General features: G+C 43.1%; 1 protein-coding gene across 3 annotated transcripts; it reads right to left on the reverse strand.

Annotated features, from left to right (window-relative positions):
- Positions 1-1,052: 1,052 nt before the first annotated feature.
- LOC139557058 (opioid growth factor receptor-like) lies at positions 1,053-11,117 on the reverse strand. 3 transcript variants are annotated; one of them, XR_011671331.1, is made up of 8 exons: positions 10,619-11,117; positions 9,814-9,840; positions 9,181-9,241; positions 7,506-7,584; positions 7,332-7,398; positions 7,013-7,161; positions 5,085-6,634; positions 1,053-2,264 (listed from the first exon to the last, which is right to left on the reverse strand). XR_011671331.1 is itself a non-coding variant. In XM_071371385.1 (7 exons), exons 1-7 carry the CDS (start codon positions 10,919-10,921, stop codon positions 6,241-6,243), a joined length of 1,080 nt encoding a protein of 359 aa, XP_071227486.1. In that variant the 5' UTR covers positions 10,922-11,117; the 3' UTR covers positions 1,053-6,240. The 3 variants fall into 3 exon arrangements, 2 of the variants coding, with proteins under 2 accessions (XP_071227486.1, XP_071227497.1); XM_071371385.1 differs by having other exon boundaries at positions 1,053-6,634; XM_071371396.1 differs by having other exon boundaries at positions 1,053-6,634; positions 9,814-9,932; positions 10,619-11,116.
- Positions 11,118-21,821: the final 10,704 nt, after the last annotated feature.

A 21,821-nucleotide genomic window follows, 5' to 3' on the forward strand; every position in this document is an offset into this window, starting at 1 on the left:
GCCCCACGATGGCTCATTTGCACTTTTATAGTTTCAGTTTTGTTTTCATGTGTAGAGAGCAGTCTTGCGCATTGACCGTTGACTCAGATTCTACTTTATGAATTCAGAAAGACTGCCACCACTCACTGGAAAGATCAAAAAGAATAATGTGAAGGACTGGTCGTGGTCTCCCATCTCATTTGGCTGTAGTGTCTTTAGATGTAATTTTTTTTTAACCTTTATTTAACTAGGCAAGTCAGTTAAGAACAAATTCTTATTCACAATGACGGCCTACACCGGCCAAACCCGGACGACGCTGGGCCAATTGTGTGGCGCCCTATGGGACTCCCAATCACGGCATGTTGTGATACAGCCTGGATTCAAACCAGGGTGTATCACAACACAAGACAGGTGCATGTCTAATGTCTAAGTTTTGCTGGTTTCTTCTGAAATAAATATTTGACACACATTGTCTGGAAAATTCTCAATAACTTTAACAGAGAAGTCAGATATTTTGGAAGCTTGTGCAGCAGAGCTTTGTAAAGAAAAAGGAAGAAATGTAGTGAATTTAGAAAGGTCCAGCCAACCTTCTGATAAAGGATGCAGTAATAAGTATTCAAACCTGTCACATGATAAAGCGAAGCGCGCTATGGTACACTGCATCCAAAGGTTTTAGAGTAGAGACCGATGCCTTCTGATAAATGTCACCATAATCAAGAGCTGGCAGGAAGGTTTAATGTACAATTGCTTCCTGGATAGGTCTATAAATATGTCAGCACAGTGATTCCTATGATCTGAGCAATTTAACACATAATTTAAGACAAGTGTAGCTGCTGAAACGTTGCTAGGTCCAGGCCTAAAACCAGACTGGTGCGCACTAGTTAAGAATATCATTTGAAGTACAAAAGTTTGCCAGTGATTCTAATATTTTTACAAGGCAAGATAGTTTAGAAATTGGGCAGTAGTTATCTAGGTCAGGAGGATCCCCACCTTTGTGAAGGGGGAGGACATGCGCCACCTTTTATATCTTAGGTATAGCAGTGTAATGTGTGCTCAATGAGTCGTGGAGCAAGTTCAGGGAGTGAGTGTTTTAATAAATAAACGTGCCATAATACAAAACAAGAAACCACGAACAACGCACAAACATGACACTAGAACAGAAACAATAACGCCTGGGGAAGGAACCAAAGGGAGTGACATATTTTTTTTATTTCACCTTTACTTAACCAGGTAGACCAGTTGAGAACAAGTTCTCATTTACAACTGCGACCTGGCCAAGATAAAGCAAAGCAGTGCGACAAAAACAACAACACAGTTACACAAACAAACGTACAGTCAATAATACAATAGAAAAATCTATGTACAGTGTGTGCAAATGTATAAGAGTAGGGAGGTAAGGCGATAAATAGGCCATGGAGGCGAAAATAGTTACAATTTAGCATTAACACTGGAGTGATATATGTGCAGATGATGATGTGCAAGTAGAGATACTGGGGTGCAAAAGAGCAAGAGGATAAATAACAATATGGGGATGAGGTAGTTGGGTGTGCTATTTACAGATTGGCTGTGTACAGGTGCAGTGATCAGTAAGCTGCTCTGACAGCTGATGCTTAAAGTTAGAGAGGGAGATATACGACTCCAGCTTCAGTGATTTTTGCAATACGTTCCAGTCATTGGCAGCAGAGAACTGGAAGGAAAGGCGGCCAAAGGAAGTGTTGGCTTTGGGGGTGACCAGTGAAATATACCTTCTGGAGCGCGTGCTACAGGTGGGTGTTGCTGTGGTGACCAGTGAGCTGAGATAAGGCAGAGCTTTACCTAGCATAGACTTATAGATGACCTGGAGCCAGTGGGTTTGGCAACAAATATGTAGTGAGGGCCAGCCAACGAGAGCTTACAGGTCGCAGTGGTGGGTAGTATATGGGGCTTTGGTGACAAAACGGATGGCACTGTGATAGACTACATCCAGTTTGCTGAGTAGAGTGTTGGAGGCTATTTTGTAAATGACATCGCCAAAGTCAAGGATCGGTAGGATAGTCCGTTTTACGAGGGTATGTTTGGCAGCATGAGTGAAATAGGAAGCCGATTCTAGATTTAATTTTGGATTGGAGATGCCTAATGTGAGTCTGGAAGGAGAGTTTACAGTCTAACCAGACACCTAGATACAGTCTAACCAGACACCTAGGTAACATATATCAGGGAGGTGATGGAGTCCAGGTGAGTCTGATGATGCGCAGGTGCGCGTAACGATGGTGACAGGTGTGCGCCATAACGAGCAGTCTGGTGACCTAGAGGCCGGAGAGGGAGCACAAGTGACAAGCAGCAGCAATTGTTAAATAAAACATTTCGGTGAAACGTTCTACAATGAAGGGGGCAGAAAGCTGTAGTAAAAAGTGATCAAGCGAATCATCTCATGTAGATTTATTTTTACATCAATTCTTTGCAATGGAATGCAGGAAGTGCACCGTTCTCTGCTATCTGTTTATAGGTGAATGAAGGACTCCCTCTAATGGCACTTTTTGTTTTTTCAGAAACGATTATTTCAAATAGGTAGCCAGTTGATGCAAAATGGTTAAAAGTGCTACTTTTATTCATGTTTATCTGTTATGGGACCAGAGGCTGTCATAACCCACTGGGGCAATGAGGGGGTGGAGTTTTGTTTCAAAGATCTGACCACTTTCCAGTATATAGATGGATTTCCAACATTCTCAGATACAAAATTCAAGAAGTATGTTGACTTTGCTTTTCTAACCAGAGTAAGACATCTATTTCTCAAATGTCTAAAGGACTGCCAGTCAGAGGTAGAATCAGTCAATCTAGCTTTAGCCCAAGCTAAGTTTCTTTCATGAAATCGTTCAGCTAATTCATGCATGAACCATGAGTTAGAGCTGTCCTTTACCCTTAATCAGAGATAGAGGACACAGCCTTCCAATCATACAACCCCAGGTCATACAGGAAATGTTGCTCATTGAAAGTTCTAAAATGTCTCTTTGTAATAATGTGTGGATGTGATTTAGGTTGCTTAGTATCTAATGCAGGCAATGGGACAATGGTCACTGACCGGACAATGGTCACTGACTGGAGAGACTACGACAGAGACAGAGAAAAGGGACAAATTCAGGAGCAGAGACAGGGACAGAGGCAGGGAGAGAGTAGTCTGGCTAACACCTAAATTGAAGTCTTTGCGTCAGCCAAGCTAGGGAGAGGGAGCCTAACAGAATAAACTAGAGCACAAGACTGGGTCTGAGACAGGGAGAGAGTTAGAGACGGACAAACACAGAGACCACTGGGACAGAAGCAAGAGCGAAGAATTTACAAAAAATAATGTCCCAAAGGAGAGTGCTAAAACTGCAGAAGTGGAAACTGACAAAAATACATTGCAATAACCAGGTCCAACCTTTTTATGCGAGTAAAGAGTAAAGTACATGTCGGATAAAACACGTCATGACAGGCCTGATGGAAAAATAACGATTTTCGTGTAAACTTTCCAAATGTCCACTAAACAAATACACTAGACAAGGTTGGATCTTTTTGTGTCTGTAAAATGAATTATGCGAGAATTGTCGATGGAAATGCTTTTATGCGTGCAAATATTGATATAATAACCATCATATCAAAGTAATTTTGGAATCACGTGATGACATGTGGTCCTCCCACTATGACTCTGAGAAATCATGCTACAGATAGGCAACAGATTAAATCAATTATGATGAACTTCACAGGGTGGAGAAATTGCAAGATCCTACAGCTTGATCCTCCTTTCCAAAATATCGTTTGGCTGCCACCTGACAAATAATCTCGCTCCTTTGTCCATAATAATAATCTCATCATGTAGGCTATATGTGCGTTCTAGTCAAGAAGGCGCAGACAGCACTGTTGGTTAGAGCGCACGTGCCAATACCAGACTATATAACGCAAAACACTTTGTGAGAAAACCATCAGTAGAGTTGAAATTGTGAGGGAACACACATTTACATAAAGAAAATGTATTTGGTGCATGGGAATTTAAACACAATTTTTTTTATTTTTATGCGCAGTATGTCATCACGCACAACCTTTTATCTGCAACAAGTCAATTTGATGGAAACACATATCTGGTGGGAAAATGCGCATATTGTTTTTATGCAGATTTGAGAATATTCGCATGAAAATCTGCGCATATTGTTTTTATGCAGATTTGAGAATATTCACATGAAAATCTGTCGCCAATTGGATGGAAACCTAGCTACTGTTTTTCTTTTTTGGACAACTTTTCGATGTAGTAAATCAATCACACTGTGACTTTCACTTTCAGCATCATAACTGTATGCAAATAGATGTTATTGGGAATTAAGGATTTGAAGGTACAATGCTCTTGTAGTTGAAAGGTCTGAACATCTTTGTAGTCATTTTGCCACTTCATATTTTATGATTTTTGTCACATTTGAAGAAACTGATTTTGAGGTCATTTAAATTCAACTGAGTTTATGATACCATGTAATTTATATATTACGTATACTTTTCTTCTGTCTAAGTATCACATGGAAGTAACTGATTAACTCCCTCACCTTCCTTGGTACATAAATATGAATGTATTTGTGTACATACTGGTATGTGTTTAATCACAATTTAAAAAAAGTAGAGGAATAATAAGCCATATATCTGGAATGGATATTGTGAGAATTTGGTAAACACATTGATTGCTATAGTCTGAAGTCATTGGAAACAGTATGTAATTGTATAATCAGCAGTAAAGCACTGATTGGGTGTATCTATCAGGTTGGGGTCAATTCCATTTGAATTCCAGGTATTGTAATTCAGATGTAAACCAAATTCCAATTCCAAATCCACATTTTCCTCATTTATAAGCGTTGAAAATAATTGGAATTTCAGTGTACTTCTCGAGTTGACTGGAATTAAAATGGAATTGACCCCAACCCTGCTATCTATAGTATTGCTAATTGCAGTTGACACTTGTCATTGAAACATAAAAAAAATAAGTAAATTCACATTTATTTTCTTGTCACGCCTTCTCCCACTCAAAAGCGCCAGGCTCCCCAGCATTACTCACTCCTGCCACCATCAGTATGCCTTCCCCCGTCACAAGCATCAGCAATTATTGGACTCACCTTGACTCAATCACCTGGGTCATTACCTCCCCTTTATCTGTCTGTTCCCAAGCTCTGTTCCCTGCTTCAGGATTAAAGTTAGTTTGTCTTTGCATACATGGTTCTGACGCTGTCTCTGTCCTGTTTGATGTCTGTTCCATATTAAATGTTCTACTCCCCGTACCTGCTTCTCTTCTCCAGCGTCAGTCCTACAAAATCCTGAAGCCATCATATGAAGCATCGGGGAGTGCTGGCTTTCCGGTTGGTGGTGACGTCGGGTCCGGGGGCCGCCGCTGATGGAACCAGGGGTGCCTAAGTCAGGTCGTCGGGCTTCCACGCCCTAGCTGGCTCGAGAGGTTTTCTTGTCCCGGTTGGCTCAACAGGCGCCCATCCCACGTCAGGCCTCAGCTGTTTCGACAGGCTCCCACGCCGGTTCCTGTCATACTTGTTCTTTCTCCCTTCATTAGTGCAGGGCATGGGTGAATACTCTAATCAATCTTCACGTTATCTCAAACACTTAATCTTTCCCTGGAGTAACTTTTCCTTTGCTGGGCATGGCAGTTTCTCTTCAGGTTTCTTACTCAATTAACTTTCACTGGACGTGCTAATATTGTCCTCTGAAACCTCTCTGCTTGATTCACTCTCTTCTTGCTTATCTGCAGCTCCCTTATTGTTTCTATCATCATCATCATCATCTTTATTAGTCTTTTCCTCTGAAACTCTTCTAAGTTTAAGGTTATGCTCTGTTTGCTTATGTCTAGCTCGCTTTCTCCGATTATCAGTAATTGTCTCTGAAACTACACCACTAGGTCCACATTGTGATTGCTTAATAGCTGCAGCTATTATTTTCAGAGAATCAGTAGTGGGGCGCTAGAGTAGGTGGATATTTCAAGAGTTCCCGTTACCAAAAACTCCATAACTGGACTGAGCAGTATCATTTTGCATAAATGGTAAACACTCAGAGGATGAATCAGCACTGGTGTTTTGATTCCTTCCACTAGTAGTCTTTGAGGCCTGACTGGTACCTTTGTTTCTCTAAGTGTAACTAGTCACAAGACCACGCACGTTATCATGCGGTATGGATACCCGTGTCAACCACACATTGTTTGGCGTTCCCAATCGCACTAAGTCACTAACCAAATTTCACATTACACTCCTATCCGTTGGCTTACCCTTGTTAACATAGTGAGACAGACTGATGACTGGTAGTGTTGTCATCACTGTCATCTGAGTATATGCAATTCTGTATCAGATCTGGTTTCAGATCAATTGGGTTCTTATTACGTGGGAATGTCCCTTCCCTAAATGTACTCTTGATCTTCTTAGGCACGACAAACTGATGTTTGACCTCATAGAGCTTATAGGCATACTCAACTAATTCCTTGCGTTGTTGCTGAACAATGACAGCGGAAATGAAGTAGTTGAGCACAGTCTCATTCACATTGTACAGGTTGCCTTTGACAAGAGTTTCCTCCAGGAAGAAGCGGACGAGTGGGGCCTGGTAGTGGGGGAACCCCAGAGTGCCCAGGCACTTCAGGATGCGGGTGATGCGCAGGTTGTTGTGTGTATGTCTACCATAAACAAAACACAAGACCAACAAAAATACAAGGGTACTGTTAACCTCAGCACTGTTATTCACAGAAGGTTCATTTTAAAACTGAAATTGTAGTATAAAAAAAAAAGTATTCATTTTTTTACCTTTATTTAACTAGGAAAGTCAGTTAAGAACAAATTCTTATTTACAATGACGGCCTACCCCGGCCAAACCCGGACGACGCTGGGCCAATTGTGCGCCGCCCTATGGCCCTACTCCAAATCACGGCCGGATGTGATTCAGCCTGGATTCGAACCTGGGACTGTAGTGACGCCTCTTGCACTGAGATGCAGTGCCTTAGACCGCTACAAGGATTAGAAAATAAGTTAAATGACCAAATATAGAACTTGCTAACCTGTCCATGTTGTCAAATCTGTCGCGCCAGTTATTAGCACGTCGCACTTCCCCTGTTGTGTCATTTGACAGCTGGATGCCGTAGAAGTCCAGCATGAGTTTGTAGGACTTGACCAGCCTCTTCTTTGCAGTTTCATCTTCAAGAAAAGCCTGAGAAGGAAGCGGATTGTCAGTCAGGACAATAATGGACACAATATATTTTCATTCATTTCTATGCCGCCAGTCAATAGATATGACTTACAGTATGTAAATGTAGTATGTAGAGAATACTTTCTTTCCTCAAAGAAACTACTATATTTTTGGCTTATGCAACAAAGTACCTCAATTTCCTTCTTGGTGAGTTCTTTGGCTTGATAATTCATTCCTCGTTCTTGAAGAGGGAACAACCTAAATCAAATGTTTGTTTAATATATATATATTTTTTAAAGAAAATAATTGAATCATAAATTATTAAAAATGTATTAAAAGCCCATATAAATGTAAAGGAAACTGACCATTGGATGTATGAGTGAACTCTTTCCAGTTTTGAATAATCCCCATACCAGTTATTGTGAAAGTCCTCAATGTAGATACCTTATCAGAGAAAAGGTTACAGTTACAAATGCCCATGTCTTGGGGTCTTGTCAAATCTACACAGCATTCAACAAACAGTATACAGTGCCTTCAGAAAGTATTCAGACCCCTTGACTTTTTCCACATCTTGGTAGGTTACAGACTTATTCTAGAATTGATTAAATAGTTTTATTCCCTCAATCTACACACAATACCCAATAATTACCAAAGCAAAAACAGGATTTTATAAATGTATGCTAATATATACAATTAAAAAACTTAAATATTACATTTACATAAGTATTCAGACCCTTTACTCAGTACTTTGTTGAAGCACCTTTGGCAGCGATTACAGCCAAGAGTCTTCTTGGGTATGACGCTACAAGCTTGGCACACCTGTATTTGAGGAGTTTCTCCCATTCTTCTCTACAGATCCTCTCAAGCTCTGTCAGGTTGGATGGGGATTGTTGCCGTACAGCTATTTTCAGTTCTCTCCAGAGATGTTTGATCGGGTTCAAGTCCGGACTCTGGCTGGCCACTCAACGACATTCAGAGACTTGTCCCGAAGCCACTCCTGCATTGTCTTGGCTGTGTGCTTAGGGTCATTGTCCTGTTGGAAGGTAAACCTTCACCCCAGTCTGAGGTCCAGAGCGCTCTGGAGCAGGTTTTCATCTCTGTACTCTGATCCGTTCATCTTTCCCTCAATTCTGACTGACTAGTCTCCCAGTCCCTGCCGCTGAAAAACATCCCCACAGCCTGGTTTCCTCCAGAAGTGACGCTTGGCATTCAGGCCAGAGTTCAATCTTGGTTTCATCAGACCAAAGAATCTTGTTTCTCATGGTATGAGAGTCTTTATGTGACTTTTTGGCAAACTCAGGGCAGGCTGTCATGTGCCTTTTACTCAGTAGTGGTTTCCGTCTGGCCACTCTACCATAAAGGCCTGATTGGTGGAATGCTGAGGAGATGGTTGTCCTTCTTGAAGGTTCTCCCATCTCCACAGAGGAACTCTAGAGCTCTGTCAGAGTGACCATCGGGTTCTTGTTCACCTCGCTGACCAAGGCCCTTCTCCCTCAATTGCGCAGTTTGGCCGTGCGGCCAGCTCTAGGAAGAGTCTTGGTGGTTCCAAACTTCATCCATTTAAAAATGATGGAGGGCACTGTGTTCTTGGGGACCTTCAATGCTGTAGACATTTTTTTGGTACCCTTCCACAGATCTGTACCTGTACAATCCTGTCTCGAAGCTATACGGACAATTCCTTCAACCTCATGGCTTGGTTTTTGCTCTGACATGCACTGTCAACTGTGGGACCTTATTTAGACAGGTGTGTGCCTTTCCAAATCATGTCCAATCATTTCAATTTACCACAGGTGACTCCAATCAAGTCGTAGAAACATCTCAAGGATGATCAATGGAAACAGGATGCACCTGACCTCAATTTCGAGTCTCATAGCAAAGGGTCTGAATACTTATGTAAATAAGGTATTTCTGTTTTGCTTTGTCATTATGGGGTACTGTGTATATATTTCAGAGGATTTATATTTATTTAACCCATTTTAGAATATGGCTGTAACCTAACAAAATGTGGAAAAAGTCAAGGGGTCTGACACTGTAGATTACCATCAGGGGAGGAGGCCCTCTGTCCAAGGTAGAACTGTAAATTAGGCATACGCCTATCATCCTGAAAAGAAGATGCAATGCAAATTCAGAATAGGGAAATTAGTTAGATGCCTGAATTTCAACAGTACAGGATTCATATCAGAGATTTTGTGACGAGAATGAGGACTTTGCATATCCCTTGCTGCATTTCTGAAACTGTTAAACCTGTATGACTGAAAACACATTTTCTGAACTCACTCCATGAGTTGAGAAAATGGCAGATACTGGAAACACCTGACCTGAACAATACTGATAGGCCCACGAGTCTGAGCTCAATATGTAAAGGGAACTGTTTGGAAGGGAACTGTTTCACTAGCTTCATAGGCTGGATACCATTCTACCACTGACATACACCTACTCTAGCAAACTTTAGGAGCCATATCCATTAATACCCTACATTTATATGAAGGTATGAAAGATAGGCAGGAATACTGATTATAGCCTATCAACTCAATACAACATGTGACATCCAATGATGCCGTACAAATGCAACATTTACTAAATGGCATCTAATAATAGTTAAATATTGATGAATGTCCCTCAATAAACCTGTTTATAAACATAGTAGTATATAAGAAATGAGAACATACTTACTCGTTGCCTTGTTGACTGAATGGTGTACTGAGTAAATACAAAAAAGGAAAATTCTTAATGGGGCCATCAGCAGTAGAAACAACAGCAAAGCGTTCTCCCCACCCTGTTTCGGTAAAAAGCTGAGGGATGGGGAGGGAGAAATGTAACCACTTTCAAATTCACAGACAGAGCTATGGATGAGCTGACCATCCATTATATCAACATTCCAGTTTTAACCATGTGTGTTTACATTTACTTTTTTTTTATACAAACATTGGAGTAAAACAAGCTTATATTTTGAGGTTCTGGTGGGGTACGACAGTTGAACTAAGTTCACAAATCATTTATAAGTTATATTCTTCAATAATCAATGGGTACATATCATTAATTTATAAGTACAAATATGAATGTAGCAACTGCAATTAGCCCCTTTAAGCAATGTGAAGTGGTGCAAAATGATATAACAATGCTCCACAGACTTGGGTCTATGAGAGGGAACAAGAGGTGGGGCCTTGGATCAAGCATTTCATATAGGCCTAATTCAATAAACACACACAGATCTTCAACATCACAGAAAACCAATGATCCTAAACTCCAATCTACAACCTAATTAGCCTACTCATCATGTCATTATGGTTATATACATTTAACAAATATTTCAAATGTAAATGTTTCTTTGGAATATTACATTTATTTAATCCCAGCTGTATTTTATGGTGGAACCTAGGCCTACTGTATCATCATCATTCTCTGAAACTCTACAAACTCATCAGCTGAGACCACATGCACCAACGTATCGTCAGGGCCAAGAGACCTGAATACTTACATTGTTGGTTCTCTTACGACTTGTTTCTTCACTTGTTGAGTCGTACTCGCAGTAGTACTCGTTGGTGTCCTGGATGAGTCCTGGATGATCAGGAGGACAATTTTGGATGATCAATCTCCAAGCATGTATGGGGAGTATAATTAAACGCCAGAAGGCGCGTTTAAGCAGAGTAGAGCAATAGCATCCGTTTAGCCATAACCAAAACCGTTCAACCCTGGGACACATCCTACATTTTCGTCTCAGCTCAGCAAACAATTTGACTATCGCTGGCAGGGCTCTCCCTGTTTGAATAGCCATAGACATAGAATGGATTATATTCTATGGGAATAGCCCTAGCCAGGCGCACACCATGCCTTAATAAGAGAATATGCTATTAAAAAAGCTATTCAAAACGTTCCAAATGTTAACAGTCGTTAAGATGAATGAAATCAAGACGAGTTGAGCATGCCACCACGATATCCTGCACTCGGAGAATATCTGTACACTTTCAGTTTCGTTTTTTACATAGTGTCATGTGTGCCACCAGCTTTTAAAACACGTCATATAAACACCAGCCAATCCAGCACACTGAGTTATTCAGCAGGCTGTAACGACAGTCATATTCGTTCTCCTCCTCAGACGAGGAGGAGCATGGGTCGGACCAACACGCAGCGAGGTATGTAGACATAAATGATATTTATTTAAAGACGAAGACGAACACGAAAAACACTTGGAAAATTACAAAATAACAAAACGACGTAGACAGACCTGAACATGGAACTTACATAACTACACGAACAGGAACAGACTACATCAAACGAACGAACAACCGAAACAGTCCCGTGTGGTGCGCAGACACAGACACGGAAGACAATCACCCACAAACAAACAGTGAGAACAGCCTACCTTAAATATGGTTCTCAATCAGAGGAACGTCAAACACCTGCCTCTAATTGAGACCCATATCAGGCACATTAAACCCAACATAGAAACACATAACATAGAAATGCCCACCCACACTCACGCCCTGACCGACTAACACATACAAAACAACAGAAAACAGGTCAGGAACGTGACACAGGTATTGGAGAGAGTAGGCTGAAGTGACCATAATCGAAATAATAATTTATTTGGGATTGTTTTGTTTTTTCCTCATTAATCCTATGAGCACTTGTGGGCTCTAATGGTTGACAATAGGTCAATAACTGTAGGATAGAGTGACTTTATGCACCCGCTATGGGCCTATGACCTCTTGCTCTCTACTGTGTGTCATTTATAAAATATAAAATTACAATTAGAATTTCAGTCTGTCCACAAATTCACTCACACACGATTAGCAAATTTCTTAAACCAATATGAACTGGAGATTACATGAAGCTCTATGCCAAAATAACATTGATTGCAATGAAAACACTGAAACAGAATTAATTCTGTAAAATGTGGATACATACCATCAGAGATTGGCCCACCCCAGTGGCGATTTTAGCATGTAAATCTTGGCAGGGCAAAAAATAAATAAATGTGGGATGCATGCCAGCAAATCCACAACACAACACTAGACAATACATTACTTGCACTATAACGGTGACAAACAGTGCCCACAAACTGTTAGGGCCTACATAAAGCTGTCTGGCAGCAAAACAGTTCATTCAGCCTCATTTACTGCCTTTAAAAAAAACATAGCTGATATGGCTGACTTGAGGTTTCTACTGACATTTGAGATGTACAACTATGGCATAAGTGGACAGCAAGCGGATAAGAGGCAATCCGTAATTTCAATTATGACATCAATGAGCGAGCTAGGATGGATGTAGTCAATATAACTTTTTGTTCAGCACTTTTGACATCGACAGAATTCAAAACATGGGCCGTTCTTACAGTGTTCTCCCTGTACACCAAGTCAGAACTGTAGGATAAATAAAGGGGCCATATAAACAGACAATGAAAGCTCTTACAATATTCGATGATTACATTTATCAAAAACAGGTTATACTGTAGGCTACATGTGCACCACCAAATCAGAACAGTAGGCGAAATTAATTGGTGAAAATATACCAAATTAATAGGGTGAGGCACATGGGCTACTAACAGCTTACTACACAACATACACCTAGTATTACTTTCTAAGCTGCATTCTACATATCTTCCTGGCATATTACATCATTTATGCAATAGCATATAAGATAGACATTTTTGGACTCACCTTGTTGTGCTGTGCTCACTTGAACAGGAAGGTGGCGCAGCAGTCCTTCGTGGGCAAATGATGTCATCAAACTTTGTCATCACTGTGTTAACTAACCTCCAGACGAGCTTCAATGCCATACAACTCTTCTTCTGTGGCCTCCAACTGCTCTTAAATGCAAGTAAAACTAAATGCATGCTATTCAATTGATCACTGCCCGCACCTGCCGGCCCGTCCAGCATCACTACTCTGGACGGCTCTGACTTAGAATACGTGGACAACTACAAATACCTAGGTGTCTGGCTAGACTGTAAACTCTCCTTCCAGACTCACATTAAGCATCTCCAATCCAAAATTAAATCTAGAATCGGCTTCCTATATCGCAACAAAGCATCCTTCCCTCATACTGCCAAACATACCCTCGTAAAACTGACCATCCTACCGATCCTCGACTTTGGCGATGTCATCTAAAGAAATGCCTCCAACACTCTACTCAACAAACTGGATGTAGTCTATCACAGTGCCATCCGTTTTGTCACCAAAGCCCCATACACTACCCACCACTGCGACCTGTACACTCTCGTTGGTTGGCCCTCGCTTCATACTCGTCGCCAAACCCACTGGCTACAGGTTATCTACAAGTCTCTGCTAAATAAAGCCCCACCTTATCTCAGCTCACTGGTCACCATAGCAGCACCCACTCGTAGCACACGCTCCAGCAAGTATATCTTACTGGTCACCCCCAAAGCCAATTCCTCCTTTGGTCGCCTTTCCTTCCAGTTCTCTGCTGCCAATGACTGGAACGAACTGCAAAAATCACTGAAGCTGGAGGGTCATATCTCCCTCACTAGTTTTAAGCACCAGCTGTCAGAGCAGCTCACAGATCACTGCACCTGTACATAGCCCAACTGTAAACAGCCCATCTATCTACCTCATCCCCTTACTGTATTTATGTTATCTATCTTGCTCCTTGGCACCCCAGTATCTCTACTTGCATATTCATCTTCTGCGCATCTACCATTCCGGTGTTTAATTGCTATATTGTAATTACTTCGCCTCCATGGCCTATTTATTGCCTTATCTCCCTTATCTCACCTCATTTGCACACACTGTATATAGACTTTTGGTTTTCTTTTTTTCTACTGTATTATTGACTGTATGTTTTGTTTATTCCATGTGTAACTCTGTGTTGTTGTATGTGTCGAATTGCTATGCTTTATCTTGGCCAGGTCGCAGTTGCAAATGAGAACTTGTTCTCAACTAGCCTACCTGGTTTAATAAAGGTGAAATAATTTTTCTATAAAAATCAAAGTCTGGAATTCTCTGGATTTATGGTGCTTTCAAGACAACTGAAAACTCTGTTAAAAAAGGTTGATTCATGTAGACGGCAGTGATCTTCAGTTCGTAGCTCTAGAAAGAGGCCCGAGTTCCGGATTTACAATTCCGAGTTGAATGAAAGTTCAAAACTTATTTTCCCAGTCGTAGCTCGTTTTTCCTGAGTTCCCAGTTGTCTTGAACTCACTAAAGTCAGATTTTGCAGTTCAGTGTTAACAGTTGTTTTGAACGCGGCACAAATCATGCTTCATTGACAGCATGGCCAATGTTGAATGTTTATAATTGTAACTTCTTATGGCTGGGGGCAGTATTGAGTAGCTTGGATGAATAAGGTGCCCAGAGGTGCCCAGAGTAAACTGCCTGCTACTCAGTCCCAGAAGCTAAGATATGCATATTATTAGTGTATTTGGATATAAAACACTCGGACGTTTCTAAAACTGTTTGAATGATGTCTGTGAGTATAACAGAACTCATATGGCAGGCAAAAACCTGAGAAAAAATCCAACCAGGAAGTGGGAAATCTGAGGTTTGTAGGTTTTCAACTCATTGCCTATCGAAGATACAGTGGGATATTGGTCATATTGCTTCCACTAGATGTCAACAGTCTTTAGAACCTTGTTTGATGCTTCTACTGTGAAGTGGGGGCGAATGAGAGGGGATTGAGTCAGAGGTCTGGCAGAGAGCCACGAGCTGACCATGCGCATTCACGTGAGAGTTAGCTTGAGTTCCATTGCATTTCTACAGACAAAGGAATTCTCCGGTTGGAACATTATTGAAGATTTATGATAAAAACATCCTAAAGATTGATTCTATACATCGTTTGACATGTTTCTACGGACTGTAACGGAACTTTTTTTACTTTTCGTCTGCTCGTCTGCTCGCGCATCATGAATTTGGATTTGTGAACTCAAGGCGCGAACAAAAAGGAGGTATTTGGACATAAATTATGAACTTTATCGAACAAATCAAACATTTATTGTGGAACTGGGATTCCTGGGAGTGCATTCTGATGAAGATCATCAAAGGTAAGTGAATATTTATAATGCTATTTCTGACTTCTGTTGACTACACAACATGGCGGATATCTGTTTGGCTTGTTTTGGTCTCTGAGCACTGTACTCAGATTATTGCATGGTGTGCTTTTTCGGTAAAACTTTTTTGTAATCTGACACAGCGGTTGCATTAAGGAGAAGTTTATCTAAAGTTCCATGTATAACACTTGTATTTTCATCAACATTTATGATGAGTATTTCTGTAAATTGATGTGGCTCTCTGCAAAATCACTGGATGTTTTTGGAACTACTGAACATAACGCGTCAATGTATACTGAGATTTTTGGATATAAATATGAACTTTATTGAACAAAACATACATGTATTGTGTAACATGACGTCCTATGAGTGTCATCTGATGAAGATCATCAAAGGTTAGTGATTCATTTTATCTCTATTTCTGCTTTTTGTGAGTCCTCTCTTTGGCTGGCAAAATGGCTGTGTTTTTCTGTGACTTGGCGCTGACCAAACTGATATGTGATATGTATTAATGCCAAAATAACATGCAAACAGTCAAGCCCCCCCAAAAATGTGGGGCTAAAAACAGGTGGGGCTCAAAAACTTGCCCTGAATGATTGGTCACCACTGGCCCACCCACAAAAACAACAACTTTGAAACAAATGCATCCAATGACATTTTCTCAGCAGGTTCCCTTAGAATGTCTGCTTAGAGTGTTTTACAGAGGGTGGAATCAAACTCAGACTGTTTGAGGCTGTCAAATACTTTTTTTTCTGACCTCACCATTCACAAGTGACAACACTGACTGGATGTCCTTCTCACTGCATAGAAAAACAAAATATACATCACAACACTGCACACAGGTAAAATACCTGACACCACTCTCCCCTTCGGTCAACAGCTCCTCCCCTTTCACCTAGCCCCTTTCTTCCCCAGCTGTTTGCATAGTGGATGTAGATAGTACCTTCCCAAGTGTGCCTGAATGACCTGCAATCGTCGACTGTTGCCATGCCGACCAGGAAATCAGCTTCCGAGAGGATGGAGTCAATGTTGCCACCGTCTGCTTCGTAACGCCCCTCTCCCTGCACCTCCCTCTTTACTGAGGAGTTAATTACTGGCTCTACCTGGTAGCTGGTCCCTTGGCAGGCCTGGATGAAGAACTGTTTGGGTTTTACTGCCAGAGCTGGGCATTGCTCTCTAAAGAAGGGGTGTTTGAGGGAGCAGATGGGCACCCGTACCCCATCTGTCCCAAACACACACCCCTTCCCCCTGTGGGATAAAAGACACCACTTGGAACAAGATAGAGGAATAGATATTGACTGAATTCTAAATTGTGTGTCTAAACCAATTTCTATTACCAGTATGGTAGGGTTACAAGAGCTCCATCATGTCATTTTCACCATATTGATTACACATCTTGTTCTTTCAAATCCACAATTGTGTCTACAGTAGAGCAGGGTTAGGCAAACCCAGTTCTCAGAGAGTACAGTGTGCTAGTTCTCTTCTACTTTTGGCACTAAACTTAAAGTCTAAGCCCTAGGGATTAAACATTTGGGGAAAAAAAGACTGAAAAAAAAACGACTTTATATTGGAGTTGTGCCTGTTGTCATAGAGATAAATAGAGGACTCATCATGGAAACCAGTTTTATTGCCATTGAGTGCTTCCACCAGGGTTGGGTTAAATTTCATTTAAATTCCATTCAATTTAGGAAGTACACTAAAATTCAAATTATCCTCAATGCTTTTTAATTAGGAACAATTTAGATTTGAATTGGATTCACTTTTTGAATTGACTGGAATTTAAATAGAATTGACGTCAATCCTGGCTTCAAGCATTTATAGTTGTCAACTGGGCGGGGATTCCTATGAGTTACACCCAATCATCCAATGAAGAAGAAGAAAGTGTTCTACTTTAAAATGGAGATAGCCTCAACGGCGCTGCCAATGCTGTCACAGACACTGTAACGCACAGATACAAAGATGAGTCCTCTATCTCTATGGCCTGTTGTTCACACGGGTATCCTCCTTCTCATTGGCTAGAATGGGCCAACCTGATCTCACCTCCTAACACCCAACTAAAACATGTGCAACATGAAAATGGTCCTTTTTACATTATTGTCACACACTGATCTGTTTCACCTGTCCTTATGCTTGTCTCCACCCCCTCCAGGTGTCACCCATCTTCCCCATTATCCTCTGGGTATTTATACCTGTGTTCTTTTGTCTGTGTGTCAGTTCGGCTTGTTTTTGTCAAGATAGAACTGCCAAAGGGGGAGGAGTTGCAATCTACTGCAAAGTAATAGCTTGCAAAGTAATGTCATACTTTCCAGGTCCATTCCCAAACAGTTCGAACTTCTAATTTTAATAATGAATCTCTCCAGAAATAAGTCTCTCACTGTTCCCGCCTGCTACCGACCCCCCTCAGCTCCCAGCTGTGCCCTGGACACCATTTGTGAATCGATCGCCCCCCATCTAGCTTCAGAGTTTGTTCTGTTAGGTGACCTAAACTGGGATATGCTTAACACCCTGGCAGTCCTACAATCTAAGCTAGATGCCCTCAATCTCACACAAATCATCAAGGAACCCACCAGGTACAACCCTAAATCCGTAAACATGGGCACCCTCATAGACATTATCCTGACCAACTTGCCCTCCAAATACACCTCTGCTGTCTTCAATCAGGATCTCAGCGATCACTGCCTCATTGCCTGTATCCGCTACGGGTCCACGGTCAAACGACCACCCCTCATCACTGTCAAACGCTCCCTAAAACACTTCTGCGAGCAGGCCTTTCTAATTGACCTGGCCTGGGTATCCTGGAAGGATATTGACCTCATCCCGTCAGTTGAGGATGCCTGGTCATTCTTTAAAAGTAACTTCCTCACCATGTCATGTTTTGTCTTTGATCATCATGTATTGTCCCTGTGCTTCCCTCTGCTGGTCTTATTAGGTTCTTTCCCTCTTTCTATCCCTCTCTCTCCTCCTCCCTCTCTCCCTCTCCCGCTCTCTCTCTCTATCGTTCCGTTCCTGCTCCCAGCTGTTTCTCATTCTCCTAACGACCTCATTTACTCTTTCACACCTGTCCCCTATTTTGCCCTCTGATTAGAGTCCCTATTTCTCCCTCTGTTTTCCGCTTCTGTCCTTGTCGGATTCTTGTTTGTTGTTTGCTGTTCTGTGTCCTTGTTCCGCCCTGTCGTGTTTTTGCCTTCTTCAGATGCTGCGTGTGAGCAGGTGTCTATGTCAGCTACGGCCTGTGCCTTCCTGAAGCGACCTGCAGTCTGTGGTCGCGTCTCCAGTCGTTCCTCTCTACTGACGAGAGGATTTCAGTTTCCTGTTTTGGATTTACCTTTGATAATATCCAGGAGAATCATTGTTTGTTTAATACTGGAATAAAGACTCTGTTTCTATTACGTCGCTTTTGGGTCCTCATTCACCAGCATAACAGAAGAATCCGACCAAGAATGGACCCAGCGACTACGGATTCTCGCAACACTGCCGTCGAGATCCAGGGAGCAATGCTCGGCAGACACGAGCAGGAATTGTCTGCTGCTCGTCATGCCGTTGAGACCCTGGCCGCTCACGTCTCCGATCTCTCAGGACAGTTTCAGAGTCTTCGTCTCGTGCCACCAGCTACTTCCTGGTCTTCCGAGTCTCCGGAACCTAGGGTTAATAACCCACCATGTTACTCTGGGCAGCCCACTGAGTGTCGCTCCTTTCTCACCCAGTGTGATATTGTGTTCTCTCTCCAGCCCAACACATACTCAAGAGAGAGAGCTCGGATCGCTTACGTCATATCACTCCTTACTGGTCGGGCTCGGGAGTGGGGCACAGCTATCTGGGAGGCAAGGGCTGAGTGTTCTAACGTTTATCAGAACTTTAAAGAGGAGATGATACGGGTTTTTGATCGTTCAGTTTTTGGGAAGGAGGCTTCCAGGGCCCTGGCTTCCCTATGTCAAGGTGATTGATCCATAACGGATTACTCTATAGAGTTTCGCACTCTTGCTGCATCCAGTGACTGGAACGAGCCGGCGTTGCTCGCTCGTTTTCTGGAGGGACTCCACGCTGAGGTTAAGGATGAGATTCTCTCCCGGGAGGTTCCTTCCAGCGTGGACTCTTTGATTGCACTCGCCATCCGCATAGAACGACGGGTAGATCTTCGTCACCGAGCTCGTGGAAGAGAGCTCGCGTTAACGGTGTTTCCCCTCTCCGCATCTCAACCATCTCCTCCCATCGGCTCAGAGACTGAGCCCATGCAGCTGGGAGGTATTCGCATCTCGACTAAGGAGAGGGAACGGAGAATCACCAACCGCCTTTGCCTCTATTGCGGTTCTGCTGGACATTTTGTCATGTCATGTCCAGTAAAAGCCAGAGCTCATCAGTAAGCGGAGGGCTACTGGTGAGCGCTACTACTCAGGTCTCTCCATCAAGATCCTGTACTACCTTGTCGGTCCATCTACGCTGGACCGGTTCGGCTGCTTCCTGCAGTGCCTTGATAGACTCTGGGGCTGAGGGTTGTTTTATGGACGAAGCATGGGCTCGGAAACATGACATTCCTCTCAGACAGTTAGGGAAGCCCACGCCCATGTTCGCCTTAGATGGTAGTCCTCTCCCCAGTATCAGATGTGAGACACTACCTTTAACCCTCACAGTATCTGGTAACCACAGTGAGACCATTTCCTTTTTGATTTTTCGTTCACCTTTTACACCTGTTGTTTTGGGTCATCCCTGGCTAGTATGTCATAATCCTTCTATTAATTGGTCTAGTAATTCTATCCTATCCTGGAACGTTTCTTGTCATGTGAAGTGTTTAATGTCTGCTATCCCTCCTGTTTCTTCTGTCCCCTCTACTCAGGAGGAACCTGGTGATTTGACAGGAGTGCCGGAGGAATATCATGATCTACGCACGGTCTTCAGTCGGTCCAGAGCCAACTCTCTTCCTCCTCACCGGTCGTATGATTGTTGTATTGATCTCCTTCCGGGGACCACTCCCCCTCGGGGTAGACTATACTCTCTGTCGGCTCCCGAACGTAAGGCTCTCGAGGATTATCTGTCTGTTTCTCTCGACGCCGGTACCGTGGTGCCTTCTTCCTCTCCCGCCGGAGCGGGGTTTTTCTTTGTTAGGAAGAAGGACGGTACTCTGCGCCCCTGCGTGGATTATCGAGGGCTGAATGACATAACGGTTAAGAATCGTTATCCGCTTCCCCTTATGTCGTCAGCCTTCGAGATTCTGCAGGGAGCCAGGTTCTTTACTAAGTTGGACCTTCGTAACGCTTACCATCTCGTACGCATCAGAGAGGGGGACGAGTGGAAAACGGCGTTTAACACTCCGTTAGGGCATTTTGAATACCGGGTTCTGCCGTTCGGTCTCGCTAATGCTCCAGCTGTCTTTCAGGCATTAGTTAATGATGTACTGAGAGACATGCTGAACATCTTTGTTTTCGTTTACCTTGACGATATCCTGATTTTTTTCACCGTCACTCGAGATTCATGTTCAGCACGTTCGACGTGTACTCCAGCGCCTTTTAGAGAATTGTCTCTACGTGAAGGCTGAGAAGTGCGCCTTTCATGTCTCCTCTGTCACATTTCTCGGTTCTGTTATTTCCGCTGAAGGCATTCAGATGGATCCCGCTAAGGTCCAGGCTGTCAGCGATTGGCCCGTTCCTAAGTCACGTGTCGAGTTGCAGCGCTTTCTCGGTTTCGCTAATTTCTATCGGCGTTTCATTCGTAATTTCGGTCAAGTGGCTGCCCCTCTCACAGCTCTGACTTCTGTCAAGACTTGCTTTAAGTGGTCCGGTTCCGCCCAGGGAGCTTTTGATCTCCTCAAGAAGCGTTTTACATCCGCCCCTATCCTTGTTACTCCTGACGTCACTAAACAATTCATTGTCGAGGTTGACGCTTCAGAGGTGGGCGTGGGAGCCATTCTGTCCCAGCGCTTCCAGTCTGACGATAAGGTCCATCCTTGCGCTTACTTTTCTCATCGCCTGTCGCCATCGGAACGCAACTATGATGTGGGTAACCGCGAACTGCTCGCCATCCGCTTAGCCATAGGCGAATGGCGACAGTGGTTGGAGGGGGCGACCGTCCCTTTTGTCGTTTGGACTGACCATAAGAACCTTGAGTACATCCGTTCTGCCAAACGACTTAATGCACGTCAAGCTCGTTGGGCGTTGTTTTTCGCTCGTTTCGAGTTCGTGATTTCCTATCGCCCGGGAAATAAGAACACCAAGCCTGATGCCTTATCCCGTCTCTTTAGTTCTTCTGTGGCTTCTACCGACCCCGAGGGGATTCTCCCTGAAGGGCGTGTTGTCGGGTTGACTGTCTGGGGAATTGAGAGACAGGTAAAGCAAGCACTCACTCACACTGCGTCGCCGCGCGCTTGTCCTAGTAACCTTCTGTTCGTTCCTGTCTCTACTCGTCTGGCTGTTCTTCAGTGGGCTCATTCTGCCAAGTTAGCTGGCCACCCCGGCGTTCGGGGTACGCTTGCTTCTATTCGCCAGCGGTTTTGGTGGCCTACTCAGGAGCGGGACACGCGCCGTTTCGTGGCTGCTTGTTCGGACTGCGCGCAGACTAAGTCAGGTAACTCTCCTCCTGCCGGTCGTCTCAGACCGCTTCCCATTCCTTCTCGACCTTGGTCTCACATCGCCTTAGACTTTATTACCGGTCTGCCTTCGTCTGCGGGGAAGACTGTGATTCTTAC

Source organism: Salvelinus alpinus, chromosome 2 (genome assembly GCF_045679555.1).
Source record: "Salvelinus alpinus chromosome 2, SLU_Salpinus.1, whole genome shotgun sequence".
In the NCBI taxonomy this organism is placed as follows: domain Eukaryota; kingdom Metazoa; phylum Chordata; class Actinopteri; order Salmoniformes; family Salmonidae; genus Salvelinus; species Salvelinus alpinus.

Excerpts from the sequence above, each read along its gene's own strand:
- LOC139557058 (XM_071371385.1), bottom strand. The coding sequence starts at position 10,921 with ATGTCTATGGCTATTCAAACAGGGAGAGCCCTGCCAGCGATAGTCAAA. Across the intron at positions 7,585-9,180 it reads GAGGGCCTCCTCCCCTGATG|GTATCTACATTGAGGACTTT; the intron begins GTAATCTACAGT and ends TTCTCTGATAAG. Across the intron at positions 7,399-7,505 it reads GTTCACTCATACATCCAATG|GTTGTTCCCTCTTCAAGAAC; the intron begins GTCAGTTTCCTT and ends CATTTGATTTAG.